The sequence below is a fragment of the Gavialis gangeticus genome, unplaced genomic scaffold, assembly GCF_001723915.1.
Source record: "Gavialis gangeticus isolate Ggan-Ray unplaced genomic scaffold, GavGan_comp1, whole genome shotgun sequence".
Taxonomy (NCBI): domain Eukaryota; kingdom Metazoa; phylum Chordata; order Crocodylia; family Gavialidae; genus Gavialis; species Gavialis gangeticus.
This window is the reverse complement of record NW_017729022.1, coordinates 100,363,399-100,383,033: the sequence shown is the minus strand read 5'-3', so window position 1 is coordinate 100,383,033 and position 19,635 is coordinate 100,363,399. Positions and strand designations below refer to the sequence as shown.

Here is a 19,635-nt window from a genome sequence, read left to right as displayed (position 1 = left end):
CTCCCTCCCTCACCATAGGAGCCTCAATCTGCCCCCCACCCCCACGCCCCTTCCCTTGCAACAGACATACCAGCTGCACCCAGCTGCTCTCCACGCTGCTGGGCTATGCCCCTGGCCACCTGCTTGCTGCACTGTGGCTGCACATGCATGGGACATTTATCAGCCACATCAACTAAAAAAGTTGACTGCCAATATAATCAATTTTCCCTATATCGGTGCCAATCCAATATGGGACCAACGTATCAGCACACTTCTATTCCTAACACTTATAAACTCTGAGGTAGCCTGGATCCAAGACTCAAACTTTAAATGACGGGGCCCCTCTCTAGTCTTAGTTGTGTGAATTTATCCATTCTCAGTATGTGTGCAGAATTTCTTCTGAATATTTTGTAATTTTTTTTCTTATAGAGATTAGAAAAGCAGGGAAAAGGCAGCAACTGTAGATTTCAAATAGGATTTCTTAAGAGTTCATTTTGAGCAATGAAAACACCTGCTAAATGAGACTATTTGGTCAGTTCACAAAAAAGGCTAAGTACAGACAGTCAAAAATCCTGAGTTGATTCAATCTTCACAGGTTAGTCTAAGCCAGGGGTGGGCAGTTATTTCGGGCAGAGGGCCGCTTGATGAGTTTTGGCAAGTTGTTGAGGGCCCCACCCCTTCACATGGAGAGCAAGTAAACATGCCCCACGTTTATGTATCTAGTTACAACAGATACATCATGTCAAGCGGGGCCAGGGCTGGGAGGAGCCAGAAGCCAGCCCTAGCCCTGCCTGACCAGGCAGAGCATACTTCCAAAGCTGACACTGAGCTCCTATAATAGATATGCTTGTTATTGTACATAACAGACCTCAGAAATGCTACAGTTATACACCAAATTATATACTTCAAAGAACTGAATCCCACATCATTTCTATGTTCTTCTCCCACCATTATACACTGCTTTCGGCTTTGTGATCAGGGCCTGGTGGCTTGAGAAGTATATGAAAGCAAAAGCTACCTCAAAAACATAGCTCTCCTCTAGGAACCTTCAGTAAAAGAAAAGTTTGGTCATTCCAAACTATTCCATGGAGAGATGGCATGGAGATGTATGCATCACTAGGCGGCATTTGAAGTCAAAACAGAAGCAAATCCAATCAAGAAAAGCCCAACATTCTTCAGGGAAAAAAAATCCAAAAATCGTGTCTATTTTTTGCACCCATAGACAGTAACATGTAGAGCTGTGGATGTAGTCTGAGGGACACTGGAACTGCCATGCTAGATCAGACCTGAAGTTCAGCTACTCTGTTTCATAGTGCTTAGGGTCGGAAGGGACCTGAACAGAACATCAGGTCCAACCCCCTGCCCCTGGCAGGAACGAGTGCTGGGGTCATAATACCCCAGCCAAATATCTATCTAGCCTCCTCTTGAAGACCCCCAAGGTAAGAGAGGTCACCACCTCCCTTGGGAGTCCATTCCAGAGCCTGGCAGCCCCAACTGTAAAGTAATGCCTCCTGATGTCCAGCCTGAACCTTCTCTCTAACAATTTGTGGCCATTATTCCTAGTAACCCCTGGTGGTGCCCGAGGCAACAGAGCTTCACCCAATTGTGTCTGACAGTGGCCTGTACCAGATGCTTCAAAGGAAGCTGCCAAAACCAGGGCCGGCACTATGCTGCAAAATCTGCGGACGCAGGGGCCCCCTCTGTCCGGCCGCTTGCCACCCTCCCCACACCACTGTCACCAGCTTCTTCAGCCACTTGCCATTATCCCCCCCACCCCAAACCACTGGATTTTTGGGGCAGGGGGCCCCAAAACTATTTCTTGCAGGGGGCCTCAAAAAATTGTGGGCCGGCCCTGGCCAAAACATCTCCACTGGCAGAGGTGAGATAATCTGCCACCATCACTAAGTGTCATCCTGCACTCTAATAATTAGAAACTGACTGAAATGTTGAAAGCACAATTCTTCATAAAAAGACTTTTTACCTTCTGTCAACAAGGCTTCTCTGAGACTTGTTGCCTACTTGTAAACAAGGCCAGCACAGGTTGTTCCCATAAACTAGGGGATCCTCCTGAAGTCCCCCTTTATATTTTGAATGCAAGATATCAGGTATGCAAAACTGGTGGCCAGGTTGAAGCTTCTTCAAAAAAATTGTCCTAAATTATATTTTTATATAAACTGAATGATTATTTTCTTGGCATTTTCCCAAGTGAAATTCCTCTACTGAACAATGCTAGCTTCTCAACCATGGTAATCACAAGGTATGGGGAAAGCAACTACTGGGTACACCTGATGTAAATCTAAATGACACAAACTGAACAATCCATTTCCTTTCTTCCTAAACCAAATTCAGAAAGTCTATGACAGATGTTGCCATTCTATGAGTTTTCCCAAGAGATTATTAGCACTAGAGTTAGAGCCAGGCAAGTATTTTCTATCAAAATCGCTTTTAAATTAATTTTTTTCCATCTGAAAGATTTATATTAAGAATAAGAACTGCTTCCTAATGTATATTTCCTTTTTCAAATTAAAAAAAAATCATATTTACTAAAAAGTTTTTCTGATCTAGAAGAAAGTTTGTAGCATCCAGTACAGCATCATGGGAAAGGTAGGTCAGCCCCAGTAAATAAGTAAAAGATGCATCATAAGAACATCAAGATAATACTGTACCATTTGACTCTGAAGCCATTCAATCAGTGTTTCTGCTGTTGAATCTGGGACTTGACATCGCAACCCTTCTCTTTCATCTGCTTCCATCATCTCCAGTAAGCCACGCAAATCCTCCACAAGGTGCAGTGCTCGCAGGCTCCCCATGAATGGGGACGTAGGAGACTGACAATCAAATATGCCATTGGAATACTCCAAAGCCTTGGAGCCTAGGGTAAGGCAAGTTAAAGGGACAACAATTACATTACATAAACAACAAAGGAAAACCAAGAAAGGAACCAATCTGAACTGTTATAATGCAACTGGGAGATTAAACTCATAGGTGGTTTCTTAGTGGCAAGTTTTTGTTTTCAGCAGAACAAAGACCTGAACCTGAATTTTAAAACCCCAAAATTTCAAGAATTTTTGGATGTATGATTATTTCCACATTAGCAAGTAACCATAGAAGGTTTTTGGCTGACAGACAAACTTACCTTGAGGACATCCGTTGTATGCTCATATACAAGCACGGAGGCTGCTCCAACGCACTGCAGTTACAGGGTATCGGAACAAGATTCAATTAATTGAATCTGCTGGAGCATGGTAATTACAGCGCTCCAGCCAGCCTCCACATCTTGTGCATCAGCATCCCCGTGCTACAAATCAGCAGCTGGGGTGCTTGAACTAAAGCTCATTCAACGAGCTTTAGCTCAAGCATCCCCTCCACCATTCTGAAGTGCAGGGATGCTGATACACGAGATGCTATGGCAGTTTAATTAGAGCAGCTCTCAATTTAATTAAAGCACCACCTCCCCCTCCCCACTCCAGCATGTGTAAAAGTGCCCTTTTACTTGTACATTTTCTACAATTTTAACTCACAGTAAACTCAACAAGACATATGTAGGCCGATCTGACATCTGACCGCCTTGTCACAGATACAAATGCCAATATAGAGCATACAGGAGTTCTAGGCAAAAACTGATCATCTCCTCTGAAGGATATCAAAGGCTGAGAACACTTTGTAAGACATATGCTCAACCTCTGCAGTACCTTGTATTGTTTTATGGTGATCACATAGCTCAAGTGACCCTGACAGTTTTCAGTGTGAACTGTATTTAACATTTTTCTCTCGGAAACAAAGGCTACACTGAAGCAAAGCCTTGGAAGTTTTTAAAGGAACGAAGAACAGGGAAAGAGGGGAAATGTAGACTGACTGCCCCTAAAATTGAAAAGAAAAAAAAGGTCAACTATACCTAAGCAAACAGGATAGTGAGATATTGACATGAGTATTAATGAGTAAAAGTTTTCACTAATACAAAATATGTTCATTCTAAGTTGAAGGCTATTAAAGTAAAAGAAGGGGGGAAATTCAGGTTGTCAGTGAATTAGTTAAACTAGCCTGAATCAGCATTCTGCCCCATTATTGCAACCTACTGATATGAGACCTAAATACTGTAATTCTTAGCTACAACAACACATATTAATAACACAGTTAATAACCTGTTTGGATATTGCATACAGGTGCAGTATACGCATGTCTTCCTAAGCCTGCTTTCATTTGGCATTCTGAAATGTACAAGTACATTCTGTTTGAAAGAATGAGAGAAAAATCCTTCACAGAATTGTTAAGAGTTGATAAGGATATAATTTACCAATTTCTCTGCAGTATTATTGAAAATATCTGTAAAGACATGTAAGTCAGCCTTCTGTGACCTAAACTTGGTGATAACTATACCCATTACTGCAAAGGCCTGCATGGGCCTTTCATAAGAAACACCTGATCTAAACTATATGCAAAGATCTACTTACTTACTTCTTCTCTTTATAGTGACAGACTGATCTATTTTAGATCATGAGAGTCTACTGTACCTGCTGCAAGCATGTCTCTTGTGTCAGCATTTCAGAGAATAACCATTGTTCAGACAAAGCAGGCACTTCATCAAACTAGTAATTCAATGAAAATTACTGTCCATGGGACTTGTACACCATACACTTAACAGTCTGCATAGCTGCTTACGTGGCTCTGCTGCAATGGGATCAAACAAAGAACTTCTTCTGCCTGCTCTGTTTCCCTGTCCTATAGTGTTGTAGTCTTTTACTACTCACCGGACACAATGGAGGTAGTCTGGTAGAGGATCAGTTGTAAACAAGTGGTTTGCAACTAGTTTAATACATATCATGGTGCCAAATTAAGGAGATGCCGATCAGTTTTTTGCTGTGGCTTTGACTTCAAAGGGCACTGCTTGCAGCAGCTAGAATTAATCATTTGAAATAAAAGCCACAGCAAACAGCCAAAACACCCCAGCTATCCTATGCCACTGTTTACTGTGGCTCTATAGCCTTATACTTCACAAACCCTCATCTTCACAAGGGGGGGCCTCACCCTGCAAATTATCCAGGTTCTGCTGTAGTACATTTTTTGCCCAGTTAACATTCAGAAATAAATTATTTATACTTTGGCAAAATAACAACATTAATGTTCAAGATAAACCCAAAGCAAAACTCTGGACCTCAACTTTGAAGAAATCAAAATCCAGCCTCTGATTTGAAGTCTACTATTCAGGTCCATTCATAATAACGGTAGATTTGAGTAAAACACGAAGTAGATAGATAAGCTTCTCCTCCTCCCCCCTTGGTGCTCACTCTTTAAGCACATTCGGACCCTGATTTGAAAGATTCCTATCTATTCCCGTCCTTGGCTTTCAACACATGGGTGGACCTGCTGAACAGTAATACTCCATGTTTGTGGACAGTTTATTGATAACAGGAGAAAAGCCACAAACTGGGCATTATCTGCTTGCAGGGGTTTGTGCAACACTCGTCCAAATTGTTTGCACTTTTAAGTTTCATAACTAGCTAGACAGGAAGTCATCAAGGCCAGTTCTATTAATCTTCTGTTTAAATTAGAACTCCAGACACAAAAGGAAGATGGAAGCAGCTAAAACTATCTAAGGCTTTACCTGCAATGATGCCATCCATCTGTTCCAAAGCTGCAGCCAGCATGTCACTTGCATCACTCATCATTTTCTTGCTTCTCAAAAACAGTCACTGCTAAACCCTAAAAACAACAGAAAGACTGGTGTTACAGGGATGTTAAGATTTCAAACAACTCCACTATTAATCATTCTGCAAGTGAATTTCACTTCCTTCAGCATGCTCTAAACTTAGATGCAATCACAAGGCCAGCTAGACAGTAGAGTTGCTTTCCGGCCCCTACGCAGACAAGGTTCTTTGGGTAAATCTGATACTGTATCTTTTATTAGACCAACTCAAATAGTTGGAAAAATTCTTCTTTGCAAGCTTTGGGGTAAAAATACCCTTCATAAGGCAGAAGAAACATCTGCAGTTTGTCTGTGCTCTTCCTGGCTGGAGTAGTAAAGCAGCCAGAGGCTAGTAAGTATACAAGAAAGCTAGTCAGTTAAAAAGTAAATTGAGGTAGTCAGTAGGTGAGACAGGTGGCGAGGTGAGGAGGGGAAGGGGAATGAATGTAGCTGTGGCCTCTGGTATTATTCTCAGGCTACCTATTACCCAGCTGTAGACAGATGCTAGGAAGCTTCCCCAGTGTGCTGGTTCCTACCTTGGAAAGCTCAGTTTACAGCTCCACTGATGTGTGCGGATCACCTGTTTTGTAAATGATAAGTCCTGCAGGCAGCACATGTGAAGCTTTGGATCCCTCACGTAAGAAAAACAGCACCTCTATTTGCTGGCTAAAATTTGCCAGAAAAATTGAACTGAAAAGAAAGCATCAATTCTGACAAATGCCTGAATCCACTTTACAGCTACTCCCAACAGCCTACAGTTCCTGTGTTTGGTAATATTACATCACTGAAAAACAGCTTCCCGGCGGAAACCAAGCAGCACACCAACATCCCTCATACATGTGAAGGGAAGAACCTGATTTCAGAAAATGCAGGCTTCAAGTGTTAGGAAAATTGGGGTCTATTATCTGGTACAGACCCAGAAGAGACAACCGGTGTGTTGTTTTAAGCTTTTTCTGAATCTTCTGAACACACTTTGCTCATTGTTGTGACCATGTACATAGAAACAAGGTGACAAAATGGGGGTAAATAAAAGGAATGCCATTGTTCTTATAAAACAGAGGATGTTTACAATTTAATAGTTTCTTGTATGACAAGAGAGTTTTGTTAGATTTTTTTAAATTTATTTATTTATTAATATTCAGTGTGTGGCCAAATTCTCAGCAGGATAACTGAAAAGCAGGGCTATATTATAGGAGGATTCTCAGACAGATATTGGAAAAGTTAACCTGCTAAATTCACTAACCAGGGGATGAACAGTCAGTTTAATTTCAGTGGGTGATTTAAAGAAGAAAGCAGGTTTCAAGTTAAGCATGTGCTTAAGTACTCTGTTGAATCACAGTCAGAGAGGTCAGAGAGATACCATATTTTCCATTTCAGCACAACGAAGATGCGAGTAACTGAGATACTCTAGATCAGAAGTCAGCAACCTATAGTGCAGGAACTTTGGCAGCAGAGGGGTTGTACCCACATCACACTGTATCATCTCACATCCAGGCTCTTCGCACTTGTCTCCCCACAGCTCAACAGCAGAGAGAAACAGCAACAGGGAGAAGTGCAGGTAGCCGGGTCCTAGCACTGGCCTGACTTGGACCCGAGCTGGGTCATTTTGGCCTGCTAGTCTGCGTGAGAGAACACAGCTACTATAAATACAGATACAATAAAAGTAAACAAAAAGAATCCGGGAGAAAAAACTTGATTTCTCAACAACGTCAAATATTTTCCAGGACTTCATGGCTGACATTCAAACCAAAGATAAAATTAAAAGTTATTCATATAATCTTTGCTGTGAATACAACACAAAGACCCTGAAAAAGCAAACAGTTCTGAACCACAGTTTCCTTACAGTATCTCCTTTTTGGCATAACCCACCTGCTTGGTAACTTACTCTAGTTTGCCCACTCTGTGGACTGAAATAGTACACTGAAAAAGCCAATGGAGCACCTTATCTTCTACATTAAGGGTGTTAAAATATGGCCCATGGAGCCCCGCCATCCAGCCCCCAATGCTAGCCCTGGGTTTAAGGTGACCCATACAGAGCTCAGTTTCACAGGCAGGGCCTGGGACATGTACAGCATATGGTGCCCTTTTGGCAGCAGTGGCATCTGCACCACAGACCATATCCTCCCCTTCAACCAGTCGAAAAAACACACTGCATACAAACACCTGCTCCAGCTGGTCCAGGACCAGTGCTGGAGTAGGCACCAGGGCCAGCATAGTCCTAGACCAGCTGGTGGCATCTTGTGCAGCATGGAACCCAAAATGCAGCAGCACATGCTGTGGATCCAGCATATGGAGGTGGGGGAAGGAGAGACAAGTTTGGCACCTCTGTTTTATACCAAAGCTTCCATGGTAACAAATCAGCAAGATGTGAATCTGAGCCCTAAGGATTATCTCTGAACAATGGCTCAAAGACTACTGCACCTATTTTACTACTTTAGGGCATCTTTACACATGCTCCGGGGTAGAGAGAGGGACATTTTAATTACAGCAGGTCCCAGAGTCACTCTAATTGAAGTGCCCAAAGCATCCCACACTTCAAAATCGCAGCAGGGGACCTTAACTAAAGCTTGTTTGTTGAGCTTTAGTTAAAGTGCCCCCACCACCATTTTGAAGTACAGGATGCTGAATACACAAATATGGAGTCTGCTGGAGCGTGCTAATTAGCATGCTCCAGCAGACTCAATTAATTGAGTATGCTCTGACACATGCTAATTAGCACACATTAAAGCAGATTTCTGGCACATATATATGTGCCCTTTGTTACCAAAGTCTGGTCAGCTGACATGATTTTTGAGAAGGAAACAAGTGTATTAATATGGGCACGTTAGAAAGGAAGAGCTATATCAAAGTATTAGAACTTCCTTGAGGTAGCTTCAGGTTTTTAGCAAAATATAAGCAAATCAGATAAAGCAATACAATACTTAACATAATATACTGGTAAATCTTCCTAAATACATTTATGGGTCAACGTTTCATACACTTGAGATAGAAAAGAAGAAAATCCCTTTTTCCTCGTAAATTAATCTAAACCAGTAGTGCCCTTGGGTGTGGCCCTGCAAGCCACATGAGAGGCACAGGGCCAGTACAAGGGCCAGATCAGAGCTCATACCACCCATGCTCCTGCCCCCCCCCCCGCCAGCCAGTCAAGATAGGGTTCTGGGAGCCTCATGGTGCTCCCTTCCCCCTACCACTGGCTGGGATTGGGCTCAGGGCCCCTGTACTGCCTCCATCTGGCCAGGATCAGGCTCCAGGTGCACTGAGCTGCCCCTACCCAGACCATGGACCAAGGACTGAGCACTCCTGATCTAAACAATCTTGAATGTTTCAAGTCTTTCATTACAAAATTTCCCAGATCCAATGACAATCTATGGTTATGCTGAAATCTAGTATTAAGGTCCTCATGAATGCACAATATGAATGTTCACATACAGACTTCCCTAATGAATGCTGAAGACTCAACTCCATGGATGGACCTATGATTTTGAAAAGAGCTAAAAGGAGTCTTCCAGGCTGTGAAAGACAAGGAATGAGACCAGTAGCAGACAGAAAAATTGCCTTAAGAAAGGCCACACAATCATTAGAACAAGGAGCTATTAGGTCAATCAACTGCCACAGCTGCTGCACTGTGCAGCAGAAATCAAAGCAGGCTGCTTCCATCCCTGGCAGGAAAAAAAATCAGCTTCCCTGCTTAATACATGCACCCAAATTTAGAGGGGAGGCTAATTTTGGGGGAAGGTGCATACTGTACACAAGGAAAAACAGCATTTTAATAGAAACTGAAAGTGTCCTGCACAGCTGCATCATTGGGCTCGAATTACAATGTGGTCAGGCCACTACCAGAGAGAGAGAGAAAAAAAAAACTAAGACAGCCAAAATGCCAGTTACCACTTTGATAAGTAGTAGAATCACCTTGCTTTTACGCTGTGCTTTCTCCCCACTATCTATACAGCTCTGCTAGCAGCAGCAAATGTGAGAACTGCAACAGACAAGGCCTGGGTAGATAGTAGTATGTTAACCACTTATCTAGCTTGGTTAAATGTGGTAGGATGGCTTGGTGATGTGAATCTGGCAGCTGGTCTGTACTAGAGTTCCCACCTTTACTACCATGAAACAAATCCCCATCGCTGGTACCAGAAATGGGATCTTTTTTTAAAGACAAAAATTCTAGTGAAGCAAGAGAAAGCAATGCAACTGACCCTCGTAGCCCAAGTAAAAACCAAAAAAAATCTGTTCACCATGTCTCCAACATCTGCTATCAAACTAAAGCAGGTCTGGGGTGAGAAAACTTTTGAGAGATTAGACAGCTGGACACTGTATGGAAAAATCTTATTTCCCTAACTATTCAGCCCTAAAAAAGTGGTAATTTAAAAACTAACATGGCTTGAATTGCACACAATATGCTGGCCACCTGCCCGAGAATGGTCTGGAGAAGTAAAGCCATCATCTAGGTCTGAGGAAATGAAACCACTAAGATACAAGAATAAGCCTGGAAGTATCTGTCCCTTGCTCCAGAAACAAAATACATTTTATTATTGTTTGGAAGGAAGACAAAGCTGCTGCACTCTAAGGAATTTACAGACTGAGACAAAACAAGAAAAAACAAAAGCAAAAGATCATAGAGTGAGGGAAGCTAATGTGTACTATTAGAAAGCAGGAGGAATAGGGACAAAAGTTGTAAACCACCACCCACCTCTGTGCATCTGATATGCATGATATTTCTTGCGTATATGAAAAGATAGTATTGGCAGAGAAACTAAATGATGAATTACTGATTTTTGAAGGGTGAATAATATCACTAAACATGGGAACACTGGGAAGAATGTTGTATTGGCTATTAGAACAGATGTTTTACAATAAACAGAAAACAGAATGTTAAAAATAGGGAAAAAGACAAGGCAAAACCATACAAAAAAGGAAACTGTTTGGTCATAAACAGTGACTAATTCAAACCAGGTAAATGACACTCTCTCAATTAATTCTGCTTAGTGATGCAGCAGCTAAAGCCACTGGGAACCTTTCATTAACTAATGGGGTCCCTTACACCATGGGGTACAACTAAAATATATGCTAATGTCACATATAATGAGCCATTTTTCGTTTACAGAGCTAATGAACAAGAAAAAGAAACAATGTCAAGAAGAGAAAGAGAGAGAGAAAATGAGAGCTATAATATAGAAAACGGGAAAGAAACCAATGCATGCCCTTGCATGTACACAGAAGCACACAAAATTCACCCCTGGTAACTATCAACTGAATTATACTGAAAAGGAATCTAAACCAAGGTGTATAGCTCAAGATATTTTACCCTAAGGACTATTTTAAATAAGCTCTCCTCCACTTCCTGAAACAAATCATGAGCCACCTTCCTTACTCCCTAGCTTGTGTATAATCTGTGCAAATCAATTAACATCAATTCACATACTCCAAAGCTCAGAGCTGAATACCTTGCTCTGGGTAATAAGAGTAAGCCATTACTTTATTAAGACTATGTTAAGAAGTAGAATTTCAAATCCTCACCTGTTTCTTTCTATTGTCATATACAATTAATCTACATGGTGACTAGTGGTGTCCCTCAGGGCTCAGTACTTGGGCCAGTACTCAACATTTTCATTAATGATCTGGATTCGGGCATCAGATGCAGACTGGCAACGTTCGCGGACAACATTAAGCTATGGGGGAAGATGGTCACACTGGAGAACAGGTTGGTGATACAGGCTGACCTGGAGAGGCTTGCGAGGTGGATGGACCAAAACCTGTTGCCATTTAATGCAGAGAAGATCAGGGTGCTCCATCTTGGGAGGAAAAACCAGCATCATACTTACAGGTTTGGCAGTGATTCACTTGCTAGCACCACAACTGAAAGAGATGTGGGGGTCTTGATTGACCACAAGATGAACATGAGTCACCAATGCAATGCCGTGGTCAGCAAAGCAAACCAAACTCTGGCATTCATCCACCAACGCATCTCTAGCAAAACCAGGAACGTAATTCTCCCACTCTACTCGGCCTTAGTGAGGCCGCAGCTGGAGTACTGCATCTGGTTTTGGGGCCCCCACTTCAGGAGGGACATGGATAAGCTTGAGTCCAGAGGTTAGCCACCCACATGATCAAAGGCCAAGAGATCACGCCTTATGAGGAGAGGCTGAAGGACATGGGAGTTTTCAGCCAGAAGAGAAGGCTCAGGGAGGACTTAGTGGCAGCCTATAGGTACATAAGGGGGTGGCACCAGGATCTGGGAGAACAGTTGTCCACCAGGGCTCCCCAAGGGATAACGAGGTCTAACAGCCACAAACTTCTGGAAGTCTGATTTAAACTGGACATAAGGAAAAACTTCTTTATGGTCTGAGTGTCCAGGGTCTGGAACAGACTCCTCCCAGAGGTGGTGCAAGAACTTACTTTGGACTCGTTCAAATGGCATTTGGATCCTTATCTTGTAGGGGTCATTTGCCCCCAGCAGACTTCCTGTTTATGGCAGGGGGGCTGGACTTGATGATCTTGCAAGGTCTCTTCCAGCCCCTAATGTCTATGAATTTGCTGTCAATTCCACTGTGTCACTACCTGCTACAAATACGGAGTTATTTGGTTTTACTAGTTCAAAATCCTTTCTGCTGGTTCCCCCACCAGTCTGGTTGCTAGGGCTATGTTGTTCACTTTTCAGTAGGTGGAGACTTTTTTTCTTTAATGATATACAAACCTTCTGGCTACATTACTACAAACCACTTCAGGAGAAAACAAAAAAAAAAAAGTCCCAAAAACTCAGATAAAATAAAATGCTGCCTTGTAAGAAAGCCTAAGAAAAGTGAAATCATGTGGCATCCAGGGTCTTATGCTGCAGTACTCATTCACAAAGCTAAAACTAGCGTCAGCTGGAGATCAGCTTAAATAAGGACTTCAGGATCAGACCTTTAACAAATGTCAGACCAACACACCCAAACATATTACATACATTTGAAATTATTCATACCTTCCCTCTCCACAGGTCACTTATTTCATCTTAAATACAGAACCAGAGGCACCACTTTAAAAAGCATCCCTTATTTTGGGCTGCTTTAGCTTTTGGGGCCACCTCCAAAAGAATGCAGATGTGCGATATGTGGCGCCACAGACCCATCTGAAGCACCACACACTGCACATGCAGGCATTCCTGTGCTGCATGATAGCAAGGGGGGGGGAGGGGGGGGTTGGTCTGACCCTGAGAAATCCCTGGGTCAAAAAAATCCATGCCAAAGAAAAGCAGGGCAGTGCATGTGACAGCAGTGCATGCTGTGCAAAACCGGAGCCTGGCTGGCCAGAGCCACACTCTGGCTGCCAGCCAGGCTGTCAGCTGCAGAAGCGCCACAGGTGCAGCTCCCTGAGGCCCCCTAGCACCAGTCTCTGTGCTGGCCCCCAGATAAGGCTGCTGGGGCCAGCACAGTTGCTGACCTTGGCTTTTCCTACCCTACTTGGGGGGCTACTGCTGCTTGTCCACTGGGAAACAAATGTCCGCATTCATGTGGACGCAGCCTGGTTTTCCATACTAAAAATATACTATGCTCCAAAACCAGGATGTTCAAAAATAAAGGCAAATTGCTCCTGATGTTGAACCTCAACCAGTACAAATCTTAAAGATGTACTAGGTAACTGTAAAACACAGTATAAATATTGGTAAGACAGGCAAATAGCTTGTTCCCATGTTCGTTATGACATTTTAAAAAAGCAAAACAAAAGACAAAAACATGATACACAAATTCTCACAAAATTTTTATTCTATTTTATGTTTCTCGCACAGGGAGATCAATTGCTGGGACAAGAGTGGCAACTATGGACATGTCTACGCCAGCTTAAATTTACTATGCAGTAAATTACTGCACTGTAAGCAGGAATAGGCCAGCGTCTACACATGCAGGCATTAAAGTGCATTAACGCTGTGTGTGGACTGACTCAGGACTAAAGTCAGTCCGCACATACAGCGTTACTGTGCAGTAAGGTGCTTTACTGCACACTAAGTAATCGGATGTAAACCTAATACCTGCATGATGCAGGTATCAAATTTAGGCTTAAGTCGGACTAAGTCAGCATATTTACTGTGCAGTACAGGCATGCATATGTAGAAGCGTGCCTGTACTGCACAGTAATTTCAGTTACTGTGCAGTAAATGCATGTGTGTGCCCGCATCCTGTAAGTTCAACTCAAAAACCAAATGCAACCAATATTTTTGTTTTTGGAGGAGGAAGATATGCTACAGTAAATAAAGACTGAATTATTCAACAATTTGGTCACAAATTCAGCAAATGAGTTAGAAACCCCACAAATAAAAACAAGTTACAAGAGCATGTGCTTTTTTGTTTCATTTTAAAATCGGGAAAACATCATATCCTGAAGAAGACGAGTGTTGCTAGATGAAGCTCTACTTCACATACATAAATGTCAATGCAGATATGCAGGCATATATTTTTGCTATCTCTTAGGAGCCAAAGCAAAACATGGAACACTCACTTAACACACTCATTTTAAAACAAATTTCAATTATGCAAAAAGATTGGCTATAATATACAAGGCCTAATCTACTGGATACATATCCTCTAGGATGTTTGTAAAGGGATTTGTGCACAAAGTAAATAGCCAGGTTTATACTTAAACTATACCAAACTGCATGACTGCAATTCATTCCCAGAATTACACCCCAGTACTGCAGATGTTTAAATGCATGGAATACAGATTTGATAAAGGAAAGATCACACTTTGAGTAAAGAAATGATCCCCTCTGAAAGAAGACCTTATCGTTCATTGCGCATCTTCTTTGGCCAATCGTAGTAGTATTTATTTTTCAATTCATTGTTAACTTCTTTAAGAACATATCTGTGCTTATAGGGTATAATATAGGGTGGGGGAAGGGAAGTATGAAGTGTATATTAGCATTTCACAGCTGACTTTTTTTTTTTTTTAATTACTTTGATAGACATTAGTATTAGATGCAAATCCAGGTAGTTGTCAGGCCTGAAAAAACAGTCAGTTTGTGTCCAAATGGCTCTCTCTGGAGCTCCAAAGAGGAGCACTTTAAAGTAAAATAAAATAAATACTGGCAAGGCAGTAAAACTTAACAGAAATGAATTACAAACATCTTTTTCAAGACAAGGGCTTAGGTTCCAAATTTATCTCAACATGTTTTGAACTGTATGTTTAAATCTAAGCTGTGTGTTAGAACCTGTGCCTTAGGCAAGCAAACAAATAGGTGATGAAAACGATGATGGAAGACATTTGCCTACAACACAATACGAACCGTAGCCAGAATCAAACCGCAATTTGTAACACCTAATGCGAGCAGGGGAATCTGACACTCCCTCAGTCCAGCAACTAAAGAACATTTTCACTCTGTAACAGGGTAGAGAGAGGAACCAGGAACAGAAGCCTACTCAGTTAAATGCAAGCAAGCTTGTTAAAAGGAAACAAGAAAAGGAAGATTACACATGTTGGTTAGGAGGCTTAAAAAAGTGTGGGAACAGGTAGATTGAATCTGATTGGTAGTCTCTATGAAAGAGGTTTTTGCTGCTTAGCAAAAGGTGCAGATGAAGTCATCCCAGAGACAAAAACATCTCAAATGCCAGGAACAAGCCTGGCCTCACAGTCAAAGGAAGTACACAATTAAAGGCCATTATAGAGCAATGAAAGAAAGATGGACATTTAATATCTTCAGCAGCGATTTGGATGAGTGTGTAGAGAGCACCCTGTCCAAGTTCGCAGATGGCACCAAGTTATGGGGCAAAGTTAACAGACCGGAGGGTAGGGAGCAGATACAGGCTAATCTGGACAGTTGGATCAACGGGCAACAGGATGCAATTCAACAAAGACAAATGCAAGGTACTCCACCTAGGAAGGAGGAATCCCCAGCACACCTACTGGTTGGGGTATGACCTCCTCAGCAGCTGAAAGGGATCTTGGGAGTCATAGTTAACTCCAAGATGAACATGAGCCAGCAGTGTAACGAAGCCATCAACAAAGCCAATCACACCTTATCGCACATTAGCATTAGCAAATGCATGACCAATAGATGGAGGGAGGTGATGCTCCCCTATGCGGCACTGGCAAGGCCACAGTTGGAGTATTGTGTCCAGTTTTGGATGCCGCACTTCAAAAGGGATGTGGAGAATCTGGAGAGGGTCCAGAGGAGGGACACTTGTATGATTAGTGGCCTCTGTGCAAAAGCCTACGAGGGGAGGTTGAGAGATTTGGATCTCTTCAGCCTTCACGAGACATCTGAGGGGAGACCTTGTAGCAGGCTATAAGTTTATCAGGAGAGGGCAACAGAGAGTTGGAGATGCACTATTTACCAGGTCACCCCTAGGAGCAACTAGGAATGACGAGTACAGACTAGTGGAGAGTAGATTCAAGTTAGACATTAGGAAGAAATTTTTCACAGTAAGGGTGGCCAGAATCTGGAACAGGCTGCCAAGAGGGGTGGTACTATCACCTAACTTGGAGGTCTTCAAGAGGAGGCTAGATAGGCACCTGGCAGGGGTCGCCTGACCTCGGTCCTTTTCCTACCTGGGGCAGAGGGTCGGACACGATGATCCTTCGGGATCCCTTCCAACTCTACAGTCTATGAATCTATGAATTTAGGAAAAGGTCAGAACAGCTCACATCAGCAATGCCAAGAGTGTCAGGGTCTTGTCAAACATTGACTTGCAACAGTTACAGATCACTGGAATGTAGCAACCCATTAAACTGTGTCAAACTCATCAGGTCCTCTGCACTGGGTGAGTGGCACTGGCTTGATCCAAGGGCCCTTTCAGGACCCCACCCTGGCATGCTGAATCCAAAGGCCACAGCAGCAGCTCCACAACCCGTGCTTCACATGACACCCATTCCAGCCAACCCAGGATGCACACCACATGCAGTGTCCACTCCAGCTGATCCAGAAAGCAGGCTGCAGGTGGTGCCCACCCCAACAAGTCCAGGATTAATGCTGCACGTAATGCAGTGTGCATCCCAGACCCCACATGCAGAACCAGTGTGGCACACACCACATGGATCACCTATGAGACTCATGGAGCCAGATAATGGGGCTCTGCAGACCCGAGTTTTGACACCTCTGTGTTAGGAGATACATCTTACCTGACATGGAAAAACTCTGCAACACTGAGGGCATTTCACATGTGCTAAACTGGTTCAACGTGAGTTTGCTTGCATTAACTATTCCTAGTAAGTGTTAAGTTGGAAATGTGACACCCTTAAAGAAAGAGGTAGTGAGCAGGCTGACACCAAAGAACACCTTAAAGACTGAAGTTTACTCTTCATGGCTGGACTAGAGCTAGTGAACCAAATTGTTTTATGACACCTCACATTCTTCTTCCCCCTGCACCAAATCTACCTGTTCTTAGCTAAGCATAGACCCAGCCATTCAGAAGAGGCAGTCCTTCAGATGTCTAGTACATCCCCTTCACCTAGTGATCTGTCTACAACATGCCTGTTGTATGACTGCTCTCATTGTTTCTAAGTCACTAAAGCTGCTCCCCAAAGCAAAATAATAATGTCCTGGCATTTCTTCCTTTTTTCCCCCATAGTACTGTCAGATGTTAAGAGTCTCACTAGTCCATTACAGATGCATCCTTCTCATCTTCTCAATTTTTTATTTCACTTTTCTGTAAGACCTTCACATCACTTCCTACCATCACGGTCCACCTTGCTCCCTTTATTCTTGTGGGGTCTTCTTCCTTTTTCAGATCAAGGTTGTTACATTCCTTTTTTTAAAACCACAAAACACCAGCAAAATAGCCATTACTGAAATATTCAATGCAACAAAAGATCCCGTGAGGATGCCCACACGCGACAGCACTACTCTCAATTGTATCAAGAAGTACATTTCAGTGAACTCTTATGCTCCTTCAAGTGGGAGGCAAAGTTGGGCCAAGTTCCAATTTTTGCCAACCTAGGAACTCAGACCAATACATGAACCCCAATTCCTCCTGACAATGGCACTGGCTTAATAAATTCTGATTTTAGGGTTTTTTTTAATCGTATGTGTGGGCACATCTACATAGGATGTGTAGTAAACAGGATGTTTACTGCAGAGTTGACAAATTAGCTCTGCAGTAAAACGTCACCATCTACGTATGTGGTGCTATTAGGACAGAGTAAACTAATTAACTCCATCATAGGATAGTACTGCCAGAAACAAGTACTATTCTATGGTGGATTTATTTACTCCACAGCACCCCACGTGGAGATGCTGACAGGGGTGGCTGGGGCAAGAGGATGCTGAGTGTGGGGGCTGCCTGTTGGCTAGCCCCACTGAAGCACCCGCCATTCCCCTCCACAGCATATTCAGCCAGGTCACTGTAAACTTGGGATGGCAGGATGACCCCCAGGGCCCTCTGCCAGCTGGGGTTGCACCACCCGACTCAGTGTGCTGCAGTCCTAGACACAAAAGTGTAAATGATGCACCCAGGAGCAATAAACTCGTGTGAACTGCACCAGAGTTTATTCAGCAACATTAATTTCACATGTAGATGCAATGATACCTAGAATTATCAGGAACACAGTTTTTTACCCTACTGAATGCCACTTCAATGCACTCTAGTCCAGTATTATGTCTCTGACAGTGGCTAATACCACGCAATTCAGAACAGGATACAAGAACTCTATAGTGGACAGAGTCCACTCCATTGTCTTCTCCTGATCACCAATAGCCAGAGATCCATAGCCAGAGGTTAATTATCCCTTCGAAAAGTTCTCATTAAATACTAACTCTGTATTTTCTTAATATCCATAAGTGCCCATTCACTTTTTAAAAAGTTATTATTGGCTTCCTGTGGGAATCTAACTACTAGCAGATGATTTTTTCTTATCAATTTTTAATTTGTCATGTTTTAATTAACTGAACATGCAACAGGAGAGGAGGTGGCTGTTATGAGATGAGGAATGTCTCCTGATTTACCATTTCTATATCATTCACTACTTTATATAAAAACTTACCCACATCCCCCATCTTATTCATCTTCTGTCCAAGACTAATTACCCCAATCTTTTCAGCCTCTCTTCATATATAGGGGTCTACTGAAGTCAAGGCAGCTGCTGGCCAATTTTGCAGGCAGACCATGGGGCTGGAAGCCATTTTTGCAGGCAGAGCTTGGCAAGCCCTCCTCTAACTGGAGCAATTAGCCAGCTGGCTAGCAGGCTGCCTATCTAAGGGGCCGCAGCTGGCTCAGCCAATTAGTAAATGAGGAGAAGTTGACTAGCTGATACAGAAATAAAAGCAAACAGGAAAAAGAAATGAGAGGACCTGGAGGGGGAACTGCCCACAAGGAGGAAAAGAAAGTTTAGGGTGAGAACTAACCCAGGCTGCCGGGTGTTCATGGTGGACTGCTGGCACTTTAAGTTGTGCTCTGTGGTATGGCTCACCCCAGGGGCTTGAACTTGTTTTGGACTGTTTGTTTTCTGTTGTGCAGAAGAACCCAGGACATTACTGTCTGTGCTGTGAAGCCCAGAGAGAGACTGCAGCATGGACCAGGTAATCTGGACCTGGGGGTTAGTTCAAAGGTTCAAGGGCTGATTTGAGCCCAATTTGAACCAGATGGCTAGCTACACTTCCCATGCCTCTGACCCAGGGGTCCCAATGGACCTGCCCCCCACTACTGGCTAGCCGCAAAGGCTCTCTGTCATACACCCATGCCCCTCACTGTTGACTGGCTATGAGGGCTGTTTGTCATGTGGCCCACTCCTCGCCACTAATTGGCTGAGAGCAGTCCATCATGCAGCCCCGCCCCCACGGCACCAGCTGATGACGGGCCAGGCCATATGACAGAGAGCCCTCACAGCCAATCAGTGATGAGGGGTGGAGCCATCTTCCTGTGCAAGCAGCTCCCTTCCCCCCCAGGGGGCTGTACAGCTAGGTTGCAGCAGCCACAAGGACTGCTTGCTCCATAGAGGGAGCCAGCATTTTCTTTTTGAAAAATTTTGTAGGTGTTTTTTTTTTGTTTGTTTTTTGTTGGTTTGTT

At 43.2% G+C, this 19,635-nt stretch overlaps 1 protein-coding gene across 8 annotated transcripts in view; it reads right to left on the bottom strand.

Annotated features, from left to right (window-relative positions):
* The window catches only part of PPFIBP1 (PPFIA binding protein 1), a 212,580-nt gene that overhangs the window by 138,314 nt on the left and 54,631 nt on the right, over positions 1 to 19,635 (bottom strand). For all 8 annotated transcript variants that reach the window (XM_019515713.1, XM_019515715.1, XM_019515714.1 and 5 more), the window contains exons 2-3: positions 5,582 to 5,679; positions 2,646 to 2,851 (exon numbers count right to left, since the gene is read on the bottom strand). In XM_019515713.1, coding sequence (XP_019371258.1) covers positions 2,646 to 2,851; positions 5,582 to 5,645 — 270 coding nt within the window. In that variant the 5' untranslated portion in view covers positions 5,646 to 5,679. The remainder of the gene's footprint in view (positions 1 to 2,645; positions 2,852 to 5,581; positions 5,680 to 19,635) is intronic.